The sequence below is a fragment of the Pleurodeles waltl genome, chromosome 6, assembly GCF_031143425.1.
Source record: "Pleurodeles waltl isolate 20211129_DDA chromosome 6, aPleWal1.hap1.20221129, whole genome shotgun sequence".
In the NCBI taxonomy this organism is placed as follows: domain Eukaryota; kingdom Metazoa; phylum Chordata; class Amphibia; order Caudata; family Salamandridae; genus Pleurodeles; species Pleurodeles waltl.
Window position 1 is genome coordinate 1,390,471,104 of NC_090445.1, and position 25,914 is coordinate 1,390,497,017.

Consider the following 25,914-nt stretch of genomic DNA (forward strand, 5'->3'; position numbering starts at 1 on the left):
CTTCACGAGTGGCACTCTATCACAAGAGACAAATGGGTGCTCAATATTGTCGAACATGGCTATTCTCTCCTTTTCAAGCAGCCTCCACCACACTTGCCACCAACCAAACACAATCCGGCTCATCTCACCTTGCTACGCAAGGAGGCTCTCGCCCTCCTAAGAAAGAATGCCATAGAAAGGGTTCCACCTTCCCACAGAGGAAAGGGGGTCTACTCCCGTTACTTTCTAGTAGCAAAGAAGGGTCAAGAGGGCGTTTTCAGGCCAATCCTGGATCTAAGACTGCTGAACAAATACATAAGAAAGCAGAAGTTCAGAATGCTAGCGCTTCACCAAATTTTCCCTCAACTGCATCAGGGAGACTGGATGTGCTCCATCGACCTGCAGGATGCGTATTTCCACATCCCAATAGCTCCAAAGCATCGAAAATTCCTGCGCTTTCGAGTAGCGTTACAGCATTACCAGTTCAGGGTTCTACCCTTTGGCCTGAAATCTGCTCCAAGAGTTTTCTCGAAATGTATGGCAGTGGTGGCGGCGCATCTACGAAGACAAAGGATATACATATATCCATACCTAGACGACTGGCTACTAAAGGCTTCTTCTCCGGAGCAGGCGAGAAGCCATCGGGACATTGTACTAGGAGTTTGCGAAGCTCTAGGTCTTCAGGTCAATTACCAGAAGTCAACCTTGACTCCAACGCAGAGTCTTCACTACCTAGGAGCTATCATAAACACAGAACTACAAAAAGTGTATCCTTCGGAGGAACGACTGTCCTCAATAAACATGAAGTGCCAGGACCTGTTGAGAGCCAGCGCACCTACGGCATGTCAGGTGACATCACTACTGGGCTCCATGGCATCGTGCATCTTTATTGTCCCAAATGCCAGACTCCACATGAGACCCCTCCAAGAGGCATTGGAGGCCAATTGGAGCCAAAGAACAGGTCGCTGGGAAGACACAATGCGGCTACCGGAGGTAGCACTGCAGTCATTGAGATGGTGGATGCACAGACCTCACCTGTCAGTGGGCGATCCGTTTCACCAGGTACTTCCATCCGACACTCTGGTAACGGATGCGTCTCTTCAGGGATGGGGGGCTCATCTGGGTCCTTTTCAAGCGCAGGGTCTGTGGTCAGACAAGGAGAAGCAGTACCACATCAATCTGCTAGAACTCAGAGCGGTCCATCTGGCTCAAGTCTTTCACACCGCTAATTCAGGGGAAAACTCTATTGATACAGACGGACAATACAACCACGATGTATTACTTGAACAAACAAGGGGGAACGAGATCCCTACCCCTTTCACGAGAGTCCCAAGCGATATGGCATTGGCTCCTGGCCAGAGGAATGTCAATCACAGCAGTTCACCTGCCAGGTCAGCAGAACGTAGAAGCAGACTTTCTAAGCAGACACCTGGAGGACGTTCACGATTGGGTCCTGCACGACGAAGTCGCAGAATACATCTTCGCGCAATGGGGTCGGCCTCAACTGGACCTCTTCGCAGACGATGTAAACAGGAAATGCCCAGACTTCGCATCCAGGTTCTACCGTCCAGGATCTCGAGGGAATGCCCTGTTGATCGACTGGTCAGGGACATTTCTTTACGCTTTTCCTCCGATTCCCCTCATTCCGGCAGTGATCAGCAAACTTTACGGATCCAGGACCAGAATGATTCTTATAGCGCCACAATGGCCTCGACAATTCTGGTACACGGATCTCCTCAACCTGTCGGAAAAACCTCACAGGAGGCTGCCGTGCAGACCGGATCTTCTGAGCAGAATGGAGGGCAGGATTCTGCATCCCAACCTACCCTCTCTGAGCTTAACAGCATGGCTCCTGAATTCCTGCAGTATGGGCACCTAGGACTCTCGCAGGAGTGCATGAACATCTTGAAAGAGTCCAAACGGCCTTCCACGCGGCGTTCCTACGCTTTTAAGTGGAAGAGATTCTACATATGGTGCTGTCCGCAAGGCCATAATCCCATACGGGCGCAGGAGGACGTCATACTGTCCTATTTGCTTCACCTAGCGAAATCCGGTCTGCAGGTATCATCTATTAAGGTACATTTGTCTGCTATTACTGCCTATCGCAAGTCACCTTCTCAGGAATCCTTCTTTACGAAACCTGTAGTCAAGGATTTCTTAGGTTTGAAGAAAGTTTTTCCGCCAATTCGGAGGCCTTCTCCTCCGTGGGAACTGAACATAGTCCTTGCAAAGCTTATGGGCCCTCCTTTCGAGCCTATCCATAAGGCCTCCTTACAACACCTTACGTGGAAAACGGCTTTTCTGGTGGCCATTACTTCAGCGAGGAGGGTCAGTGAGATCCAGGCCTTGTCTGCAAAAGAACCGTACACGGTTTTTCATGACAATAGAGTAGTTCTACGAACTCACCCATCTTTCCTTCCGAAGGTGGTGTCAGAATTCCATATTAATCAGGCCATAACTTTACCGACGTTCTTTCCCAATCCGGAAACTCCGGCTGAGAAAGCATTGCACTCATTAGACTTGAAAAGAGTGCTGAAATTTTATCTGGACAAGACAAAATCGATTAGACACTCTAACCGCTTGTTTGTGAACTATGGTCATTTAAGGACAGGAGAAGCAGCATCTAAGCGAACAATATCAAGATGGATAGTCTCTTGTATTGTTAATACTTACCAGCTAGCTAATAGACAATTGCTAGCGCGGCCTAGAGCGCATTCCACAAGGGGAAAAGCGGCTACTGCTGCTCTCCTTAACAATGTTCCTATATCTGAGATTTGTAAGGCTGCTACATGGAAGTCTGTCCATACTTTTACAAGACATTATTGTTTAGACTCAGATGCAAGAGCGGATGCCCAAGTGGGGCAGGCCTCTCTAAGGAATTTATTTGCGTAAGACATGTCTATTCCTGCACTTCTATCGGACAGTCCGCTGGGTTTAGGGATGGGCTTGCTAATCTATTCAAAGTTTATGACTATTGATGAGGATCCCCTGGAAGAGAAGGATAAGTTACTTACCTGTAAATCCTAGTTCTCTTCCAGGGGTATCCTCATCAAAGTCATAAACAACCCACCCTCCTCCCCGGACACACGTCTACTGGAAGTGCAGGACAGACAGTATTTTGATTCAATTATACAAATTGTCACCGTAAAAAGAACTGACCTAACTGTGAACCAACTGTCACCTTTCCTTCACCCCTGAGGCATGGTGGGATACTGGAGGTGCTCAGGGTCTTAAAGGCACAGTGCCAAAGTTTTTATGGTTCTCCTGTGTTAACCTACATGCAGCCTATTGGCTAAGAATGCTTCATTGTTTTTCAATGCAGTTTTCTCTATTTTTTCACTAGAGTTTGCTACTGCTTACTTCCCCAAGCCTAGTTTTAGGAGCTTGGGTACTTATTTATGCTCTATTGTAGTATTTAAAAAAAAAAAATAAAAAAAAAAAACTTCATAGAAATAAAGCATTTTAGCCTGTTTTTAACATGATAGCCTGCATGACTGTTTGTTACACATGTATAATGTGTATATATTTTATATATGCTCCGGGGTCCCCGCACAAGGGCGGGAATATTCAATGTTTATGACTTTGATGAGGATACCCCTGGAAGAGAACTAGGATTTACAGGTAAGTAACTTATCCTTACTGGCCTCAGAGTGACAAAGGCACTCTCCCCATGGGGCCAGCAACATGTCTCGGTTGTGGCAGGCTGCTGGAACCAGTCAGCCTACACAGATAGTCGGTTAAGGTTTCAGGGGGCACCTCTAAGGTGCCCTCTGTGGTGTATTTTACAATAAAATGTACACTGGCATCAGTGTGCATTTATTGTGCTGAGAAGTTGGATACCAAACTTCCCAGTTTTCAGTGTAGCCATTATGGTGCTGTGGAGTTCGTGTAAAACAGACTCCCAGACCATATACTCTTATGGCTACCCTGCACTTACAATATCTAAGGTATTGCTTAGACACTGTAGGGGCACAGTGCTCATGCACTGGTGCCCTCACCTATGGTATAGTGCACCCTGCCTTAGGGCTGTAAGGCCTACTAGAGGGGTGACTTATCTATACCTGCATAGGCAGTGAGAGGCTGGCATGGCACCCTGAGGGGAGTGCCATGTCGACTTACTCGTTTTGTTCTCACCAGCACACACAAGCTGGTAAACAGTGTGTCTGTGCTGAGTGAGGGGTCTCCAGGGTGGCATAAGACATGCTGCAGTCCTTAGAGACCTTCCTTGGCATTAGGGCCCTTGGTACCAGGGGTACCACTTACAAGGGACTTATCTGGATGCCAGGGTGTGCCAATTGTGGAATCAAAAGTACAGGTTAGGGAAAGAACACTGGTGCTGGGGCCTGGTTAGCAGGCCTCAGCACACTTTCAATTCAAAACATAGCATCAGCAAAGGCAAAAAGTCAGGGGGTAACCATGCCAAGGAGGCATTTCCTTACAGGCACATTTGGTGCCTTCTTTCCATAAACCGGTTTGCACTATTCCAGGGACCCCTGGTCCCTGCTCTGGCGTGAAACTGGACATGGGAAAGGGGAGTGACTACTCCCCTGTCCATCACCACCCCAGTTGTGGTGCCCAGAGCTGCTCCAGGTGGCCACTTGAGTCTGCCTTCTTGAATCCAAGGTGGGCAGAGGCCTCTGGGAGCATCTGAGTTGCCAAGTCAGGTAGGTAACGTTAGTGACCCCTCCTGATAGGTGGTCACCTGCTAGGTGACCAATTCCCCTTCCTAGGTTATTTAGAGTCTCCCTCTTGGGTAAGTCCTCAGATTTGACATGCAAGATTCCAGCGGGACTCCTCTGCATAGTTTACTTCCTCTTCGGGCCACTGGGACTGCAACTGGACCCTCCAGGAACTGACAATCTGCAACTTCAGCGGTGAGTCAGGTCTGCAGCATTGTTTCTCCAGCTCCCTCCAGCAACTGCACCATTTTCCCAGCTGTACATCCTCTGAGGGTGGTGAGTATTGATTCTGCACAAGAAGTTAAAAGGAATCTCCCTTGGAGTGAAGGAGACTCTCCCCTGCATCTGCAGGCACCAACTGTAATGACGACTTGCTGCGTGGATCTTACCTCCGCCGGCGTTTTGTGGCTCCTGCATCACAGGTGGTGGTCTGGAGTGGTCCCCTGGGTCCTCTCTACCATCTGTCCAACCTAAGAGATGGTAATCCCTTGCCTCTCCTTGCAGGATGGTGCCCCCTTGTAGCTACCAAAGCTTGTTTGCTCCTTCTCCAAGTGATCTTCAGGCTTTGTTTAGCCCTGGCCCCTCAGCACTTCTTCCTGCAATGTACAGTCTCCTTACTGCCTGCTGCTCCAGGGACGTGGGACACTTCAGGTGTACTGAGTGGGCCTCACTGTGACTCCTGTGCCTGCTGCCAGTGCTGTTGCCTGTGGGAGCTGCTTCCTCTTCTTGTGATTCCCTAGCTGCTGGGGGTCACCCTGAACTCCCCTCCTTGAGATCCCCTGGACCTTGCTGGTCCTCTTCAGCCTTTCAAAATGTTCTCCGACTCTTTCATTTGCCAAGGCTTGTTGGTGGTTTACCAGCACCACTGACCACTGCATCACAACAGCAGACGTGGGACATCACTTGCATCGCTTCTGGAACTCTTCCTCTGCTCCTGTGCTGCACTGCTGACCACCTTCGTCCACTGTACCTGCAGCCACTGAAGGGTGGGTAGTAGATCCTGCCACAACCTGACACTCCCTCACAAACTGGACTTGGTCCCCTTCCTTTGGAGTTCCTCTTCTGTCAGGATCCACCTTTGGGTTCTTCCAGTCTTGTTTGGGTCTTCCACAATCTTTTTCCAAAGTCCTCTTTTCCGTTTTGGGGATACCCAGATGCCTAACTCTGCTCTGTTGGTTGCTGTGGGCCACTCTGGTACTTACCTTTTGGGGTTCCTAGTTACTCCAGCTCCCTTCTGCTGATTCAACTTCCTTGGGTAGGAGACTGCCTTTCACATTCCACTTTTTTAGTGTATGGTTTGGCCCTCCCCTAGGTCCCTCACCGTTTGCAATTGCTTTTACCAATTCCTATTGCTTTCTATGCTATTTACTGGTTGCTAGTGTGTATATAATAGTGTAATAAAGGACCTTTATTTTTGTAACGCAGTGTGGTTCTTTCATGTGTGAGTGCTGTGACTGTAGAGGTTTTGTATAAGCTTTGCATGACTCCTAAGTAAGTCTTGGCTGCTCATCCACAGCTAAATCTAGAGAGCCCTGGCTTCCTAGACATTTTCTACACTTCACTAATAGGGGATACCTGGATCTGGTATAAGGTGATAAAACCACAGGTGTTCACCATGCCAGCTTCCTACACCTTTCCTTCCATGGCAGTGATCCCCTCTAGATGCTGGACTTAAAATAAATTACCCAAACATGCATTTTTTTCAACTTTGGAAGGCTTCCTATGTCAGTCCTCACAAGGTTATTAGACATTAGCAAGCAGTCTCAGTGGCATGATGAGCAAGGAACCTTTTTTAACATAAGGTTAATATTTTCCAAGTAACTTAGCTATTGGTGTATTCTTTTTAAAGAATTGTATTAATTCTTTGATATTAACTGGTAAATCTTCAGTTAGTCTGTAACTTACATGGATGTCGGCGGTTTGGTAAAGGAGGCGTTGATAATACTGCGTACAGTGTATACTGAAAGGTCAGAAAAATAGGTGTAACCAAACTGGAGCTGATCGTATTTGATATTTGTGCTTTATTTGTGGTTTTAAATGCTTTTTCTAGGTTGCCGTTTCTGACTCTGTTGTACTTCTTTGCCCAGTTTGGTTTATCAACATTTATGTTTTAATGTTGCTAGCTCACATCTACATCTGTAGAGCATTCCAGTTGATCAATACACAGTCTGAAACACCCTGTTATAGCAGATGGATTGTTTGCTTCCTTGTTCAAGGCAATCTTCCATTTTTGCAAAGAGCAGTGCTAAACTCTGAGTTGTAGCGGTTTAATTTAATTTTGGGACCTTATCTCAGCAGACACTTAATGTACATTACTTTCCCTGGTCCCTTTTTCATTTTACAACACACAACCAAATACTCTTCTTCTTTGGTCACTCCCATAACATTTGAAGCAATGTGAGATTTTGATGTGCCTAAGCAAACAATGTTAAGTCATATGAATAAACATGCAAACAGACTGTATATTCACAAGACTCTGGAAATGGATAATTTTACATCTCAGACTATATCCTTAGTTGATTCAATTGAGGAAAGGTCTCAGAACCCATTGCTTCACAATCTTCCCACCACCACCAGTCAGTAGGCCTTCTGTCTTTTTGCCTCACCCACTTTGATGCTGTGTTTCTCATGATGTTTATATTTGTTGCATTTAGTGTCCCTTGTAAATGGCTCTGTATTCGTTCATGTTGCCTACGTATCAATTTGCCCTTTTTATATGCTCCTCACCAAAAAATTAACACTTGTATTAACTACTCTGTGATCAGTCGGGCATATTTTTTTTGAAAACGTGAACAAATATAACCGGTCCTTTTTAAGTAAAAACAATGACTTATAACATGAATATTTAGAGAGTGTACATCTAAAGTACATCTAAAGTTATGGAAAGGAATATTGTTGTAATCAATTGGTGAATATCTAAACTTCACTAGCAGCTGAATTCTCTTGTCTCATGTATGTATACACAGCAGCGTAGTAGCTTGATCTTGCATTTTGAGAAAGGTCTGCCTGACACTTCACTGGAAAGAGAAGGCGACACAGGCTTTAGTATGGGAAGATTTTGATGAGGGGAATGAACTGCATATCCCCTTTCTGCCTACTTGGCTAAATTCTATCATGACGACTAAGTGATTTATTGGTGAGGGATTGGTGTCATTTTGACACCCAGTCAGACACTTTTAGATCTGTTCTTTCCTTACCCAGTTGGGAATATCTGTTCTGGAAATGCATTCTCTACTACTGCTACACTCTTGTGTTTTATCTGAAACAGTTTGTTTCTAGGAGATTTCTATTCACGACCACCGGGCCCAAAAGCACCTCGTTCTAATGTAAGGGACAGGTGTGCCTTCTTGTCAGTGCTTTTGGTCAGATGGGAGTGGGGGTTGAAATGAACCAGAAATATTTAGTAGATTGGTACTATTTATACTTCTCTTTACACGTGGAAACTGATCCCTCAGCTGACTGTGCTACAGTTTTGCAGAGGGTGTCTGTCGGCTTGGTAGATGCTTTGCAGTAAGCAATATGTGCTTTGCTCAGGCTTGAAGAAATGTGTATCCCAACCCTTTATAGGCTTTTCTATATTGCTGTGTGGCTCTCAATTTGAAGCTGTTTAAACAGGTGTTTCTAGCCTTCTTGTGCTCCTTCCAGATATGACGCTAGTGATGTTTATACTCTTTGGCGCTGTTTCCTACGTTACAGAAAAAGGTTGTTACAGCTGAAAGGGTTATATGCAATACCATATCACAGAAACCTACGTCCTGGAACTAGTCTTATGTGCACATTAGCATTTTTGTGTTTTTTGGTTAATATTTGAACTTAAAAGGGCAATCACGTTGAGTTTTTCTAAAAAGTTGGAAGCATCTTTTCACTAATCTACATACTGTTTAGCCATTTGTAACTGTAAAAAAATTGGCACAACGTTATGTGATCTTTGAGGGGCTAGTGGGTGTGTAAAATTATTGTGTAGGTTAGCTTGTGGGTCCATATTTCATGAATGTTCTGTGAACTAGCACACCTTTTTAGGAGTCAGTTGTAAGAATGTTTGGCCTCTGATTTAGCTCATGTTTGATTTAAGATTTTCTGTTACAGATTGTGATTGATGGTGAAACCATTCTAATACTTGGAGGCTGTGGCGGGCCAAATGCAGTAAGTTATTAAATTCACTTGTATCAAATCTATGCCGCTGTAATAAATAATACGACCTGTGTTAGGAATTTGTTACCCCTCTTCCTTTTTCTATTCTTCCTTTCTTAAGAACCATGTTTATATTTAAGGTAAAAGGTTATGCCCTTTTCCCTTCTGCAAAAATTGTCATTTAACTTTTCGCACTTGTCCGTTTTCTTTCCTTGTGTAAATTGTGATACCTCAACCTGAGCATGTGTATTTGAGAGATGTTCACTGCAAGTTCAGAAATTATGGTATGGAACCTGGGTACAATACAGACTGTTTTGGTCTTGCTTCTTTAATCTTAATGCTTGTAACACGAGTTTCAGATAGTTTGGTTTGCATGGTAGCAGACTTATTCCATGGTTGTTTCAAAGGGGTATGCAAGGCAGTGATTTTTTTTTTGTTGATTTTTTTTGTTATTTTTTTGGTCATTAACAGGTATGCATATAAGAAAGAGCAATTGCGTTGCTTTCTGGCAAAGGGGCAGTTAATGAAAGTAGTGTTTTTTTTTTTTGTCTTGATAGAAATGACCCACTGGTTTAGCGATGCGGTTCATGTAGTAAAAACAGATAAATGTACCCGAGATGCTGAACTAGTCCAAATTTCCATCCCTTTTAATCATAAGCCTTACTCTTTCATTTCCTCTTAGTATAACCGTTGATGTGTAAAGTTTACAATCTGTAAAACACATGTTCTAGAGCAAACTCAGCATAAGTAAACCGTGTAACTCTGGATATGTGAATCTGGGTTGTTGGTAAGAATAAGATCACTAATATCTGAGTACATGAAATTTCCTGGTCCATTTTACCTCTGAGAGCCTGAATAATGATATGGTAGAGTTTAAAGTATCTAATTGGGAGGGAGGACGACTGTGAGGAAGGAAGGCCCCCAGTCCAAGGTCTCATGTTGATTGCCATTCTCTGAACTCCGAACTGGGACAGGCTTCAGCTGTAAAAGCAGTTGTTGAGAATTATTTGTGCAGCTGGAGCGGTTGAAAGAAATGTCAAAAGCTTACTGTTTTGGAAGAACGAAACATAGTGGGAAATGAATATTTCAACTAGACTATAGTCAAAAGCCATAGTCACCTGAGTCAACTGGAGAAACCATCCTTTGATGATTGATGTTTCTTTAGTATTTAATTTTGAAATCCTTTGTGTTGGAGTACAAATAGCATGTATTTGATATAGAGTGGTCTTTGAGATGTTTGTTTTTGGGTAGGTAGCTGAATGACTTCAGTTTTTTGGGCCAGGAGTGGGGGGGGGTTATCAGTCTGTTGACCATTTTGCAGTGTGTATATTTTCTTTACACATATCACTATCCAGTTAGATGTATTATGCTGTGATGTAAAGATGTGATTGCAATAGTAATTATATAGTGCTTACTACCCCTAATGAGGCGTTGAATCGCTTTTCGGCGAGTAGCACGCTACTCCGGAACCCAAGAGAAATTAGTGGTGGATTAATATAGGGAAATAATGGTACACTTTCAGTGTTATTATGAGTAAATTTGAGCAGAGGGTATGTGAGTTTGTTGGTTGGATTGACTAGAGTAAGGGAGGGATAGAGGAGGAAAGAATCCATAAGTGTTAATAGGGAGTTTATAGTAATAGGATGAGGCTTGGCTTGAGTAAATGGAAAACAGAGGAGGGAAGAGTCTGTGGAAAGGGTTAGGGAGACCATAGTAGCAAGAGGGATTTTGGATGAGTCAAAGGTGAGATAAATGAGGGAGAATTTCGTAGGGTTGTTTGGGAGATCATGGTAGTCAACTGATGTTTGGGTGAGCTAGATGTGGAAGAGCTTAGGCAAGGTCATTTTGGAGATGAAATTAGTAGAATGGGTTTGGGATAAGTCGGAGTGGGGATGGAGGCTAGATTGATGAGAGACATGACCTATGGTGATTGCTAGACAAAGTAAAGCTTACTTTAATTTCTTTTTAATTTTATATATGTATGTAATTTTTTATCATTTTCCTTCTGTATTCATTTTTTTACTTTTACTTATTTATAATTTGAATTTTATAGATTTTTATTTATTTGTGTTTAATTTTTCTCTAGTACAGTAGGATTAGAGTGATAAATACATAGATATGTAAATACATAGTAAGGGAATATATGTTCAAGGAATATAATGGGTATAATAATATGAGAAGAAAAGTAGTATTGTATAAACAGACTTTCAAGACTTGTAATATTTGAATTTAATAAGTGTACTTTTCTAACATTTATTTCTTTCCTCAATTTTTGAATAGTGAAATGCTTACAATAGCATTTGATCAATGTGATATAAAAATTAGAGCAGGGATTCATAAGTATCTAATATAACAACTTATCTAGGAGCTATGCAATGACCTATGAACTTAAGCATAGAATAACATACACACATACATGTATGTACACATACTAAAATACACACATGCATAAAGACACATATCTATATATATATATGTGTGTGTGTATATGTATGTATGTGTATATATATATATGTTCGATGGCATGTGTAGCTGCAGATACACATGCTTTGCACATCCCGCCATCTAGTGTTGGGCTCGGAGTGTTACAAGTTGTTTTTCTTCGAAGAAGTCTTTTCGAGTCACGAGATCGAGGGACTCCTCCCATTTCGGCTCCATTGCGCATGGGCGTAGACTCCATCTTAGATTGTTTTCTTTCCGCCATCGGGTTCGGACGTGTTCATTTTCGCTCTGCGCTTCGATTCGGAAAGTTAGCAAACTCGTAAAATTGCGTTCGGTATCAGGTTAGCTACAACAGTTCGACACCGAATTCGGAAGAGCTCCGGCGACCCTTTGGGGTTTTCGATTCCCCGCCGGGGCCTGGTCGGCCCGACCGCGTGCGTCTTCAAGGCTAATGGAACGGATCCCATTCCGCTTCTGCCCCGAATGCCACAACAAGTATCCTTACACAGATCAGCATCTAGTCTGTAATTTGTGTTTGTCGCCAGAACACAAAGAGGATACCTGTGAGGCCTGTCGAGCATTTCAGTCCAGAAAGACTTTAAGGGACCGAAGAGCAAGAAGATTACAGATGGCGTCGGTGCCGACAGGACTAAAACACATGGAGGAAGAAGAGGAAGCCTTCTCCATTGAGGATTCGGACTCGGAAGAGGTCGATCCTGAACAGACGCCAAAAACCATGAGTAAGACGTCGATACACAAGACTCGCGTAAAAACCAGTAAAGCCCAGGGGACGACACCGCCAACAGGCCATGGCTTAACCCGAAAAACAGGTGACCGGGCATCGGCACCGAAAAAGGGCATGCATGTGTCGAAGTCATCCGACTCCGGTCGAGACACCGGGTCAGAGCAGACTCGACACCGAGACGCCGGGTCAGAGCAATCTCGGCACCGAGAGAGCGGCACCAAACCTAGTCGAAAAGGTTTAGATACCGAAACATCCAGCCTCGGAACCGAAATCAAGCTCCTACACAGAGAAACAAGGCCTGTCCTCACAAATGCAAACACATAGATTTCGACAGGAACTGGAGACAATGGAGCCAGACTACACCCAAAGAAGGCTCCACATCCAAAAGGAAACGGGGAAGATCAGCACTCTCCCTCCGATTCGAATGAAAAGCAAACTTGCCTTCCAAGAGAAAGACAAGCAGCCACAGGCAAAGGTGGCTAAACAAGTAACCCCGCCACCGTCTCCACAACGCTCTCCGCAACCATCAGTGGTAGCCACTCCACCAATGATGCAATCCCCAACTCATACAGGGATGAGTCAGGATGATCCAGACGCGTGGGATCTTTATGATGCGCCAGTGTCAGATAACAGTCCTGACTGGTATCCAGCTAGACCGTCACCACCAGAAAATAGTACAGCCTACGCACAGGTGGTGTCAAGGGCAGCAGCGTTTCATAATGTCAGCCTGCATGCAGAGCCAATTGAAGACGACTTTCTATTTAATACACTGTCGTCCACACACAGCCAGTACCAGAGTCTCCCCATGCTACCTGGAATGCTAAAACACTCCAAACAAGTGTTTGAGGAGACTGTAAAAGGAAGGGCCATTACTCCCAAGAGTGGAGAAAAAATATAAACCGCCACCAACAGACCCCGTGTACATCACACAACAGTTAACACCGGACTCAGTGGTAGTAGGGGCAGCTCGCAAAAGGGCGAACTCACACACTTCAGGAGATGCACCACCTCCAGATAAAGAAAGTCGTAAGTTCGACGCGGCAGGGAAAAGGGTGGCGGCACAGGCAGCAAACCAGTGGCGTATTGCAAACTCACAGGCTTTGTTGGCCAGATACGATAGGGCTCATTGGGACGAAATGCAACACTTTATAGAACATTTGCCCAAGGAGTTCCAAAAGAGAGCACAGCAAGTGGTGGAAGAAGGACAGAGTATCTCAAACAATCAGATACGGTCAGCAATGGATGCAGCAGACACAGCTGCTAGAACTGTAAACACAGCAGTGACAATAAGGAGACATGCATGGCTGCGTACATCAGGATTCAAGCCGGAAATACAACAATCCGTGCTGAATATGCCATTTAACGGACAGCAGTTGTTTGGGCCGGAGGTGGACACTGCCATCGAAAAGCTTAAAAAGGACACTGATACGGCCAAAGCCATGGGCGCACTCTACTCCCCACAGAGCAGAGGCACATTTCGTGGAACACAGTTTCGAGGGGGTTTTCGAGGACAAAGCACGGAACCCACAACCTCACAAACAAGGCCCACTTATCAGAGCCAATATCAGCAGGGAAGTTTTTGGGGACAATATAGAGGGGGACAGTTCCAAAAAAAGTAGAGGGAAGTTCCAAAGTCCCAAAACTCCACAAAACAAGCAGTGACTTACAAGTCACAATTCCCCAACACATAACACCTGTGGGGGGGGAGGCTAACCAAGTTCTACAAACAATGGGAGGAAATAACAACAGATACTTGGGTCCTAGCAATTATCCAGCATGGTTATTGCATAGAATTTCTCAATTTCCCTCAAAATGTCCTACCGAAAACACACAATATGTCAAAACAACACATGGATCTTCTACAACTGGAGGTCCAAGCATTGTTACAAAAAGAAGCAATAGAATTAGTACCAATTCATCAGAAAGGAACAGGAGTTTACTCTCTGTACTTTCTCATACCCAAAAAGGACAAAACTCTAAGACCTATATTAGATCTCAGAACGTTAAATACCTACATCAAATCAGATCACTTTCACATGGTGACATTACAGGACTTAATCCCATTGCTCAAACAACAAGACTACATGACAACACTAGACCTAAAGGATGCAAACTTCCATATACCGATACATCCTTCACACAGAAAGTACCTAAGGTTTGTATTCCAAGGGGCACATTACCAATTCAAAGTGTTGCCATTCGGGATAACAACAGCGCCAAGAGTCTTTACAAAATGCCTTGCAGTAGTGGCAGCCCATATCAGAAGACAGCAAATACACGTGTTCCCGTACCTAGACGATTGGTTAATCAAAACCAACACGCAAGAACGGTGTTCACAACACAAAGAATGTCATCGAAACCCTCCACAAACTAGGTTTCTCACTCAACTACACAAAGTCACACCTTCAGCCGTGTCAAACACAGCAATACTTAGAGGCGACAATCAACACAACAAAAGGGGTTGCCACTCCAAGTCCACAAAGGGTACAAGCATTTCACAATGTAATACAGGCCATGTATCCAAAACAAAGAATACAAGTCAAGATGGTGATGAAACTACTAGGCATGATGTCGTCATGCATAGCCATTGTCCCAAACGCCAGATTGCACATGCGGCCCTTACAACAGTGCCTAGCATCACAATGGTCACAGGCACAGGGTCAACTTCTAGATCTAGTGTTGATAGACCGCCAAACATACACCTCGCTTCTATGGTGGAACAATATAAATTTAAACCAAGGGCGGCCTTTCCAAGACCCAGTGCCTCAATACGTAATAACTACAGATGCCTCCATGATAGGGTGGGGAGCACACCTCAATCAACACAGCATCCAGGGACAATGGGACACTCAGCAAAGACAGTTTCACATAAATCACTTACAACTACTGGCAGTATTTCTAGCGCTGAAAGCATTTCAACCCATAATAAGCCACAAACACATCCTTGTCAAAACAGACAACATGACAACGATGTATTATCTGAACAAACAGGGAGGAACACACTCAACACAGTTTTGTCTCCTGGCACAGAAAATATGGCATTGGGCGATTCACAACCACATTCGCCTAATAGCACAGTTTATTCCAGGGATTCAGAATCAGTTAGCAGACAATCTTTCTCGGGATCACCAACAGATCCACGAATGGGAGATTCACCCCCAAATACTACAAACTTACTTCCAAAGATGGGGAACACCACAAATAGATCTATTTGCAACAAAAGAAAACTCAAAATGCCAAAACTTCGCATCCAGATACCCACAGGATCAGTCTCAGGGCAAAGCGTTATGGATGAGTTGGTCAGGGATATTTGCATACGCTTTTCCCCCTCTCCCACTCCTTCCATATCTAGTAAACAAATTGAGTCAAAACAAACTCAAACTCATACTAATAGCACCGACTTGGGCAAGACAACCTTGGTACACAACACTACTAGACCTCTCAGTAGTGCCTCATGTCAAACTACCAAACAAACCAGATCTGTTAACTCAACACAAACAGATCAGACACCCAAATCCAGCATCGCTGAATCTAGCAATTTGGCTCCTGAACTCTTAGAATTCGGACACTTAGACCTTACACAGGAATGTATGGAGGTCATAAAACAAGCTAGGAAACCAACCACTAGAGATTGCTATGCAAATAAGTGGAAAAGATTTGTTTATTATTGCCATAATAATCAAATCCAGCCATTACACGCACCTGCTAAACACATTGTAAGCTACTTACTACATTTGCAAAAGTCAAAGTTAGCTTTTTCATCCATTAAAATACATCTTACCGCAATTTCAGCTGATCTGCAATTTACGCACTCAACTTCATTATTTAGGATAACAGTCATAAAAGCGTTTATGGAAGGCCTGAAGAGAATTATACCATCAAGAACACCACCAGTTCCTTCGTGGAACCTCAACATTGTCTTAACTCGACTCATGGGTCCACCTTTCGAACCTATGCACTCATGTGAAATGCAATACTTTCCATGTTAAGTTGCATTTCTAATTGCTATCACATCTCTAAGAAGAGTAAGTGAGATACAAGCATTTAAACATACAAGAACCATTTATTCAGATCCACAAGCATAAAGTAGTCTTACGAACAAATCCTAAATTCTTACCAAAAGTCATATCACCGTTCCACTTGAATCAAACAGTAGAACTACCAGTGTTCTTCCCACAGCCAGATTCGGTAGCTGAAAGAGCACTACATACATTAGACATCAAAAGAGCGTTAATGTACTACATTGACAGAACAAAACTAATTCGGAAAACAAAACAATTATGGATTGTTTTCCAAAAACCTCATACAGGAAATCCAATTTCAAAACAAGGCATTGCTAGATGGATAGTTAAGTGCATTCAAACTTGTTATCTCAAAGCAAAAAGAGAACTGCCTATTACACCAAAGGCACACTCGACTAGAAAGAAAGGTGCTACCATGGCCTTTCTAGGAAATATTCCAATGACTGAAATATGTAAGGCAGCCACGTGGTCTACGCCTCATACGTTTACCAAACACTACTGCGTGGATGTGTTAATGGCACAACAAACCACAGTAGGCCAAGCAGTACTACGAACATTGTTTCAAACAACTTCAACTCCTACAGGCTGAACCACCGCTTTTGGGGAAATAACTGCTTACTAGTCTATGCAAAGCATGTGTATCTGCAGCTACACATGCCATCGAACGGAAAATGTCACTTACCCAGTGTACATCTGTTCGTGGCATTAGTCGCTGCAGATTCACATGCGCCCACCCGCCTCCCCGGGAGCCTGTAGCCGTTTCGAAGTTGATCTTGAACATTTGTAAATATATCACTTTAAACTACATTATGTACATACATATTCACTCCATTGCATGGGCACTATTACTATAATACACAACTCCTACCTCACCCTCTGCGGGGAAAACAATCTAAGATGGAGTCGACGCCCATGCGCAATGGAGCCGAAATGGGAGGAGTCCCTCGATCTCGTGACTCGAAAAGACTTCTTAGAAGAAAAACAACTTGTAACACTCCGAGCCCAACACTAGATGGCGGGATGTGCAAAGCATGTGAATCTGCAGCGACTAATGCCACGAACAGATGTACACTGGGTAAGTGACATTTTCCGTATGTATGTGTATGTATGTATGTGTATGTGTGTGTATGTATGTATGTGTGTATATATATATATATATATATATATATGTGTGTATGTATATATATGTGTATGTATATATATGTGTATGTATATATATATGTGTATGTATATATATATGTGTATGTGTATATATATATATATATATATATATATATATATATATGTGTATACATATTTAACCGTGAGTAAATATACATTTGTTAAACAGGTTTAAAGAATGTGTGTGTAATTTGTTATGACATAGTAGCGATAGATATTTCCTAAAGAAATATACATATCTGGAATATACACATGATCAGATTAAAAATATTTATCAACCGAGGATATGCAGTCCATAGCTGTTTGAATATGGTGGTTATGAAGGAAAGAGCCAACTCTTGAGTAGTCTTAACAAGATGGTTATCCGTGGATCTTATATTTGGGGGTAATGAATAGATAATATTAGTTCTGTTTTGAAGGTAGGATGTAATCCAGTCAAGAGCGCGTTCCTTTCTATGCCGGCTTTGTAGAGTCTTTGAATTAAGGTGTCATGGTCAACCGTACCAAAGGCAGCTGAGAGATCCAACAGAAGTAGTGCAGCAGCTCCATTGAGGTCGACTGTGTTTTTAAGATCATCCCAGCTTGCTATGAATGCCGATTCAGTGCCTCTTCCAGGACAGAATGCAGTTTGGTAATGAAAGTATGGAATAGTCTTCAATGAATTGTGACATCTGGGCGAATGCTGCTTTTTCTATCAGTTTGCCCAGGAAAGGTCCATTTGTGATTGGCCTGTAGTTGTTAGGGTCCTGTGGGTCTTGGTTTGTTTTCTTTAATAATGTTCGTATGTATTCCTTTTTCAGGTCTTCAGGAAAGGTTCCTGTAGTTAAGAGTTGTTGATGATTCTTCTTACAGGTGTGGCAGCAGAAGTAGATTAAAGAATGTTCTTGAAGATGTGTGGTGGACAAGGGTCAGAAGGGCAACTGGAAGGCCTCCCTGCTTTGACCAAATCCATAAATTCACCTTGTGATATTTGTATGAAGGACTGTAGAGACTTGGTTGGTTAATTCCTAGAGGGGATTTTAGGAAAGGGGTTGGTGCTGATGGTTTTCTTTTGTTTTAGATGGGAGTCCAATGTGTCTGCCTTGGTTGTGTAATGAGTTGCCAGTTTGTTTGTGAAATCTTTAGTGGGATGACTTCCTTCCATGCATTTAGGTTTTCAAAATTCATTGAGAATTTTATAAAATTCTTTGGTTGCAGATTTAGCATTTTGAATTCTGTCTGAGTAGTAGATTTTTTTTATAGCTTTTTTGATTGATGATTTGTATATTCTAAGTTTGTGTAGCTGCAGTTTGTCTTGAATGTTGTTTATTTTGAGCCTTGTCCACTGCAACCTTCTGATTTGTTGCTTTCTTTTCAAGTTCTGTTTTTTTCCGAGGTGTTGGTTTTCTTTTGTCCTGTTTAGTTTTTCTGAGTAGTATTAGGATATTAAAAGCTTCCTGTAGCCACTCAGTTTTGGAACAGAATTAATTGTATCTAGATCTGTGTTGGCTGTTGTGTTTCTAAGTCATCAAAATTGAGTTTGCTCCATGGTCAATAGGTGCATGTAAGTAAGTAGTTGTGAGGTGTGTTTTGTGGTGTTTTATGTTGGAAAGGTCTCAAATGGTGGTCTGACCATGTGATTGGTGCGATTCTATGAACGGTAACTAGTTCAGGCTTTGCAAAAATGACATCTAGGATATATCCAACCTTGTGTGTGGGATTGCGTACAATCTGATGTAGGTTCAATGCGACTAGGCCAGTGGTGATAGCTTTTGGATGGGGAATATTGAGTTTGTCAAACCAAATGTTTAGGTCCCCAAGAAACCATAGGTTTGAGTATAAAGTAATTAGGTTTGAGACTGTATCTAGAAAAGCGTCTGGGAATGTTGAGTTACGTGGAGGTCTTTAAAGTAGGAGAAGGTTGGAGTAGGGTGGCATCTGGTGAGGAGGGCTTTGACGACCGTGTATGGAAATGTCTGTTTTAGTGAGAGATTTTGCTTGTTTGAATAGAATACCTACTTCACCTCTTCTCTTGTCTTGTCCATACGGTTTTGTGTGATGGTTTGATAGCCTGGAGGAACGGCTTCATGCAACACTGTGGCCATGTCATCTCCCAACCTTGATTCTGTTATGAATAGTAAGTCAGATTGTGTCTGTGAGCAGGTCGTAGATGTGTTGCTTGTTTTATTAGAGTGATCGAGCATTTGAGCTGGTAGTTTAGAAAAAGTGGGTTAGTGGCAGTGTCCTTTTGTTTAGGAGAAGGATGAGCAGTATATTTTGAGCATGTAGCAAGTGTATTGTTGTGATAACTGTGCGAGGGTCACAAAAGTCCTGTTTTTCAATAGTGTTCCTCTTCCATCAGGCTTAGGAGGCATTTTGTTGGATCTGTGTGTCGGTGGTGGACTTGGTGGCTGAGAGAGACATGAAGAGTGTACTTTTTTTTGGGAGGGTAGCTTTATTATGTAATAGGCAGGGGGATGCAAAGTTAAGTGTGGAATATTGTTTATTTTGCTTGAGTCTGTTTAGTGTGGAAGGAGTATGGGTTGGGGTGCCTGAGGAGTATGTGGATCATAACGTAAGGCTCTAAATTGTGCAATGGATGAGAGGCGGATGAATGCATGTTGCTGTGTTGGGGTGATTGTGGTAGATGTTTGTGAAGAGTGAGAATGTAGGGGTAAACATTGGTCAGGATTTGTATTCTTTGTGTAGTCATGAGGGTGGGTGTGACGGAAAGTATAATGAACGTTTGTGTTTTGATATGCTGATGTGTGTGGTCTGTTTTTTGTGGAGTAGTGAGGGGATAGAGATGTAGTGGTTTTCTGTGAAGAATTTGTGAGTTAGTGGTGGTGAGTGGCATTAGTATTACAAGGGGTGTTGATGTATTTTGGAGGTGTGTATGAGGTGTGTAAGAGGGTATGGATGTGTCGGGGGAGTTTGTTAGTTGTGCTGGCTGGAAGAGGTAATGTGTGGTGGAGTAGTGAGGATTGTATGGTTGTGTGTAGTTGAGAGGGGAAGGGTGTTTGTAGATGTTGTGTTGGAAGGCTGGGTTTAGGTATTGTCATGATACAAGAGGGTCTGTTAGGAGTAAATAGAGGATAGTGCTGTTGGTTTGTATGAACACGGAGTGTATCTGGATGACTGAAAGTAATGTATAATGTGGTTTTGTGTTGGATGGGTGATGGCAGTTCGTGTTAGTGTGAATCAACAGAGTAGTGTTCTGTGAGAATGAGGTGTTTTACTGTTGTAGTGGATATGTGTGGTATATGGGGGTTTTGGGTTGATTGATGAGACCTTGCAATCTGTATGAGGTCAGTTTGTGATGCAAGAGTTGGATGTCTTTGCTGATAATGGGTTTGCATGATGATTGATGTGTAGGGAGTAAGGTCCTTTCTGGCCAATAGAGAATTGGGCAGCATTTCTGGCCCTGGGCCCGACCAGGCCCAAACAGGCAAATGCCCTTGTTCTCTCTTCCCTGGTTCTCTCTGCCCACCTCTAAGACCTGACAGTTCAAGGTCTTTGCTATGCCAGACGCCAGTTGCTACTCATCAACTACTTCAGGCATTATTTCTAGCAGTGAAAGCTTTTGTTCCTCCCTGGTCTCACAAGGTTGTCTTAGTCCGGATGAACAGTATGACAGGCATGTTATTCCGTACAAAAACATGAGGGGGAGGGGACAGTCTTTACAACAATTACACCTGTCTCTGACTTACATGGACGTGTTCTCTTCACTGCAAAATTCACCCAGGAATTCTCCTAGGAATGGACAACGAATTTGCAGACCTGCTCAGTAGGATGCAGTAGCAAATTCACGAATGGGAACTCCACCCACAGGTCCTCCAATCATACTTCAGAAGGTGGGGGTCCTCTCACATAAACCTTTTCACCCCAGCAGAAACCACATAATGCCAAAACGTTGCCTCCAGGTACCCACACCCACTATCCAATGGCAATGCACTGTTTTAGTTGGTCAAGGATATTTGCCTATGCTTTTTCACCTCTGCCTCTTTCCATTTCTGGTTCGTAAGGTCAGACAAACGTTTCACCATGATCCTTGTGGCTGACATGCCAGCCTTGGTTCACCCCACTTCTGGATCTTTCAGTAGTCCCACTTGAGAAGCTCCCCACCAGGCTGAACCTTCTCACCCAGAATCAAGGACAAATCGGGCATCCACACCCCAAGTCGCTCAACCTTGCAATATGGCTCCTGAGGTCATAGTTTGGCTACCTTGGTTTGCCTGCAGAATGTATGGACAATCTCGAGGATGCATGCAAACCAACCACTAAAGTCTATGATACTGCAAAATGGAAAGATTGTTTGTTGCTGCCATCCAAAACTCATTGATCCTATGAAAGCCATGGTACAAGAAACTCTCCTACCTGCTGCATTTGCATAAAGAAAATGCAACTTGCACTTCCATAGGCTTGCATCTTGCAGCAATTGCTGCATGTCTCCAAAGCAGACAACCTATCTTGCTATTCAGAGTGCCAGTAATCAAAGCTTTCATGGAAGACCTCAAGTGAGTCATTTACCCTTGAGTGCCCAGCCCCCTTGTGGAACTTTCACAGTGTACTTACTATACTCATGGGTTCCCCATTTGATCCATGTAAGGAAATGCCTCCTTGGCATGGTTGCCCCCTGACTTTTTGCCTTTGCTGATGCTATGTTTACAATTGAAAGTGTGCTGAGGCCTGCTAACCAGGCCCCAGCACCAGTGTTCTTTCACTAACCTGTACTTTTGTATCCACAATTGGCAGACCCTGGCATCCAGATAAGTCCCTTGTAACTGGTACTTCTAGTACCAAGGGCCCTGATGCCAAGGAAGGTCTCTAAGGGCTGCAGCATGTCTTATGCCACCCTGGAGACCTCTCACTCAGCACAGACACCCTGCTTGCCAGCTTGTGTGTGCTAGTGAGGACAAAATGAGTAAGTCGACATGGCACTCCCCTCAGGGTGCCATGCCAGCCTCTCACTGCCTATGCAGTATAGGTAAGACACCCCTCTAGCAGGCCTTACAGCCCTAAGGCAGGGTGCACTATACCATAGGTGAGGGTACCAGTGCATGAGCATGGTACCCCTACAGTGTCTAAACAAAACCTTAGACATTGTAAGTGCAGGGTAGCCATAAGAGTATATGGTCTGGGAGTTTGTCAAACACGAACTCCACAGCACCATAATGGCTACACTGAAAACTGGGAAGTTTGGTATCAAACTTCTCAGCACAATAAATGCACACTGATGCCAGTGTACATTTTATTGTAAAATACACCCCAGAGGGCACCTTAGAGGTGCCCCCTGAAACTTAACCGACTATCTGTGTAGGCTGACTAGTTTTAGCAGCCTGCCACAAACCGAGACATGTTGCTGGCCCCATGGGGAGAGTGCCTTTGTCACTCTGAGGCCAGTAACAAAGCCTGCACTGGGTGGAGATGCTAACACCTCCCCCAGGCAGGAATTGTCACACCTGGCGGTGAGCCTCAAAGGCTCACCTCCTTTGTGCCAACCCAGCAGGACACTCCAGCTAGTGGAGTTGCCCGCCCCCTCCGGCCAGGCCCCACTTTTGGCGGCAAGGCCGGAGAAAATAATGAGAAAAACAAGGAGGAGTCACTGGCCAGTCAGGACAGCCCCTAAGGTGTCCTGAGCTGAAGTGACTCTAACTTTTAGAAATCCTCCATCTTGCAGATGGAGGATTCCCCCAATAGGGTTAGGATTGTGACCCCCTCCCCTTGGGAGGAGGCACAAAGAGGGTGTACCCACCCTCAGGGCTAGTAGCCATTGGCTACTAACCCCCCAGACCTAAACACGCCCTTAAATTTAGTATTTAAGGGCTACCCTGAACCCTAGAAAATTAGATTCCTGCAACTACAAGAAGAAGGACTGCCTAGCTGAAAACCCCTGCAGCGGAAGACCAGAAGACGACAACTGCCTTGGCTCCAGAAACTCACCGGCCTGTCTCCTGCCTTCCAAAGATCCTGCTCCAGCGACGCCTTCCAAAGGGACCAGCGACCTCAACATCCTCTGAGGACTGCCCCTGCTTCGAAAAGACAAGAAACTCCCGAGGACAGCGGACCTGCTCCAAGAAAAGCTGCAACTTTGTTTCCAGCAGCTTTAAAGATCCCTGCAAGCTCCCCGCAAGAAGCATGAGACTTGCAACACTGCACCCGGCGACCCCGACTCGGCTGGTGGAGATCCGACACCTCAGGAGGGACCCCAGGACTACTCTGATACTGTGAGTACCAAAACCTGTCCCCCCTGAGCCCCCACAGCGCCGCCTGCAGAGGGAATCCCGAGGCTTCCCCTGACCGCGACTCTTTGAACCTAAAGTCCCGACGCCTGGGAGAGACCCTGCACCCGCAGCCCCCAGGACCTGAAGGACCGGACTTTCACTGGAGAAGTGACCCCCAGGAGTCCCTCTCCCTTGTCCAAGTGGAGGTTTCCCCGAGGAATCCCCCCCCTTGCCTGCCTGCAGCGCTGAAGAGATCCCGAGATCTCTCATAGACTAACATTGCGAACCCGACGCTCGTTTCTACACTGCACCCCGGCCGCCCCCGCGCTGCTGAGGGTGAAATTTCTGTGTGGGCTTGTGTCCCCCCCCGGTGCCCTACAAAACCCCCCTGGTCTGCCCTCCGAAGACGCGGGTACTTACCTGCAAGCAGACCGGAACCGGGGCACCCCCTTCTCTCCACTCTAGCCTATGCGTTTTGGGCACCACTTTGAACTCTGCACCTGACCGGCCCTGAGCTGCTGGTGTGGTGACTTTGGGGTTGCTCTGAACCCCCAACGGTGGGCTACCTTGGACCAAGAACTAAGCCCTGTAAGTGTCTTACTTACCTGGTTAATCTAACAAATACTTACCTCCCCTAGGAACTGTGAAAATTGCACTGTGTCCACTTTTAAAACAGCTATTTGTGAATAACTTGAAAAGTATACATGCAATTTTGATGATTTGAAGTTCCTAAAGTACTTACCTGCAATACCTTTCGAATGAGATATTACATGTAGAATTTGAACCTGTGGTTCTTAAAATAAACTAAGAAAAGATATTTTTCTATATAAAAACCTATTGGCTGGATTTGTCTCTGAGTGTGTGTAGCTCATTTATTGTCTATGTGTATGTCCAACAAATGCTTAACACTACTCCTTGGATAAGCCTACTGCTCGACCACACTACCACAAAATAGAGCATTAGTATTATCTACTTTTACCACTATTTTACCTCTAAGGGGAACCCTTGGACTCTGTGCATGCTATTCCTTACTTTGAAATAGCACATACAGAGCCAACTTCCTACAATCCACTTCACTCATGCTCACTTCAGGGTCTCTCATGGAAAGTGACTTTCTTAGTCACCATCACTTCTCTCAGATGTGTTAGTGAGCTCCAGGTTCATAGAGACATATTAGTTCGAAGAACTACTCCAAAATTTCTACCTAAAGTGGCTTCCCATTTTCACCTCAGTCTATTTGAGCTCCCAGTTTTTCCCCACAATCAGATTCTGTTGCAGAAAGAGCCCTTCACACTGTGTCAAAAAAATACTCATGTTCTACATGGACAGAAATTAAACTTTTAGACAACTCTTTGTATGCTTTTCTCCACCTCATAAAGGCAACCCAATGTCCATATCAGGCATAGACAGATAGTCAAATTTTATCAAATGTGATACATTAAGACCAAAAAACCTTTACCTGTTTCTCCCAGAGCAAACTCCACTCATGAAAAGGGAGCTACTATGGCTTTTCTTGGAAACATTCCTATAGCTGACATTGGTAAAGCAGCTACATGGTTTATACCACACACTTTCTCTAAACACTTGTTGCCATGCTAAAGCATTCATGCAGCAGCCAGTGATGGACAGGCAGTGATACGTACCCCCTTTTCAAACTACTGCAACTCCAACTGTCTAGCTACCGCTTTTAAGGAGGGACTGTTGGTCTATGCAGAGCTTGTGTATCTACAGCCAGGCATGCCAGCGAACGGATTATGTTGCTTACCCTGTAAGGATCTGTTTGTGGCACCTAGTGCTGCAGATTAACATGCACCCTCGCTCCTCCCAGGATACCTATGGCTGTTGCAGTTAGGATATATATATATGTGTGTATATGTGTGTATATGTATGTATATGTGTATGTATATGTATGTGTGTATGTGTATGTGTATGTATGTATGTGTATGTATGTATGTGTATGTATGTATGTGTATGTATGTATGTGTATGTATGTATGTGTATATATGTATGTGTATATATGTATGTGTATATATGTATGTGTATATATGTATGTGTATATATGTATGTATATGTGTATGTATATGTGTATGTATGTATATGTGTATGTATGTATATGTGTATGTGTGTGTATGTATGTGTATATATATATATGTTCGATGGCATGTGTAGCTGCAGATACACATGCTATGCACAGGTCCTGCCAGCTAGTGTTGGGCTCGGAGTGTTACAAGTTGTTTTTCTTCGAAGAAGCCTTTTCGAGTCATAGGATCGAGTGACTCCTCCTTTTCGGTTCCATTGCGCATGGACATCGACTCCATCTTAGATTGTTTTCTTTCCGCCATCGGGATCGGACGTGTTTCTTTTCGCTCCGGTAGTTAGTCGGAAAAGTACTACAAACTCTAAATTCGTCGGTATTATTTTCGATCGCGTACCATCTACCATCGACACTGTGGTACCGGCGGATACAGCTCTCCACTTGCCCTTCGGGGGAACCCGTGCCCAACTCGGGCCTGACTGGCCTGACCAAAGCCTCGTCGAAGCCTCATGGACCG

At 44.1% G+C, this 25,914-nt stretch overlaps 1 protein-coding gene across 3 annotated transcripts in view; it reads left to right on the forward strand.

Annotated features, from left to right (window-relative positions):
• FBXO42 (F-box protein 42) overlaps positions 1 to 25,914 on the forward strand; it is a 297,111-nt gene that overhangs the window by 163,403 nt on the left and 107,794 nt on the right. For all 3 annotated transcript variants that reach the window (XM_069240722.1, XM_069240723.1, XM_069240724.1), the window contains one exon: positions 8,745 to 8,801. In XM_069240722.1, the coding sequence (XP_069096823.1) occupies positions 8,745 to 8,801 (57 nt within the window). The remainder of the gene's footprint in view (positions 1 to 8,744; positions 8,802 to 25,914) is intronic.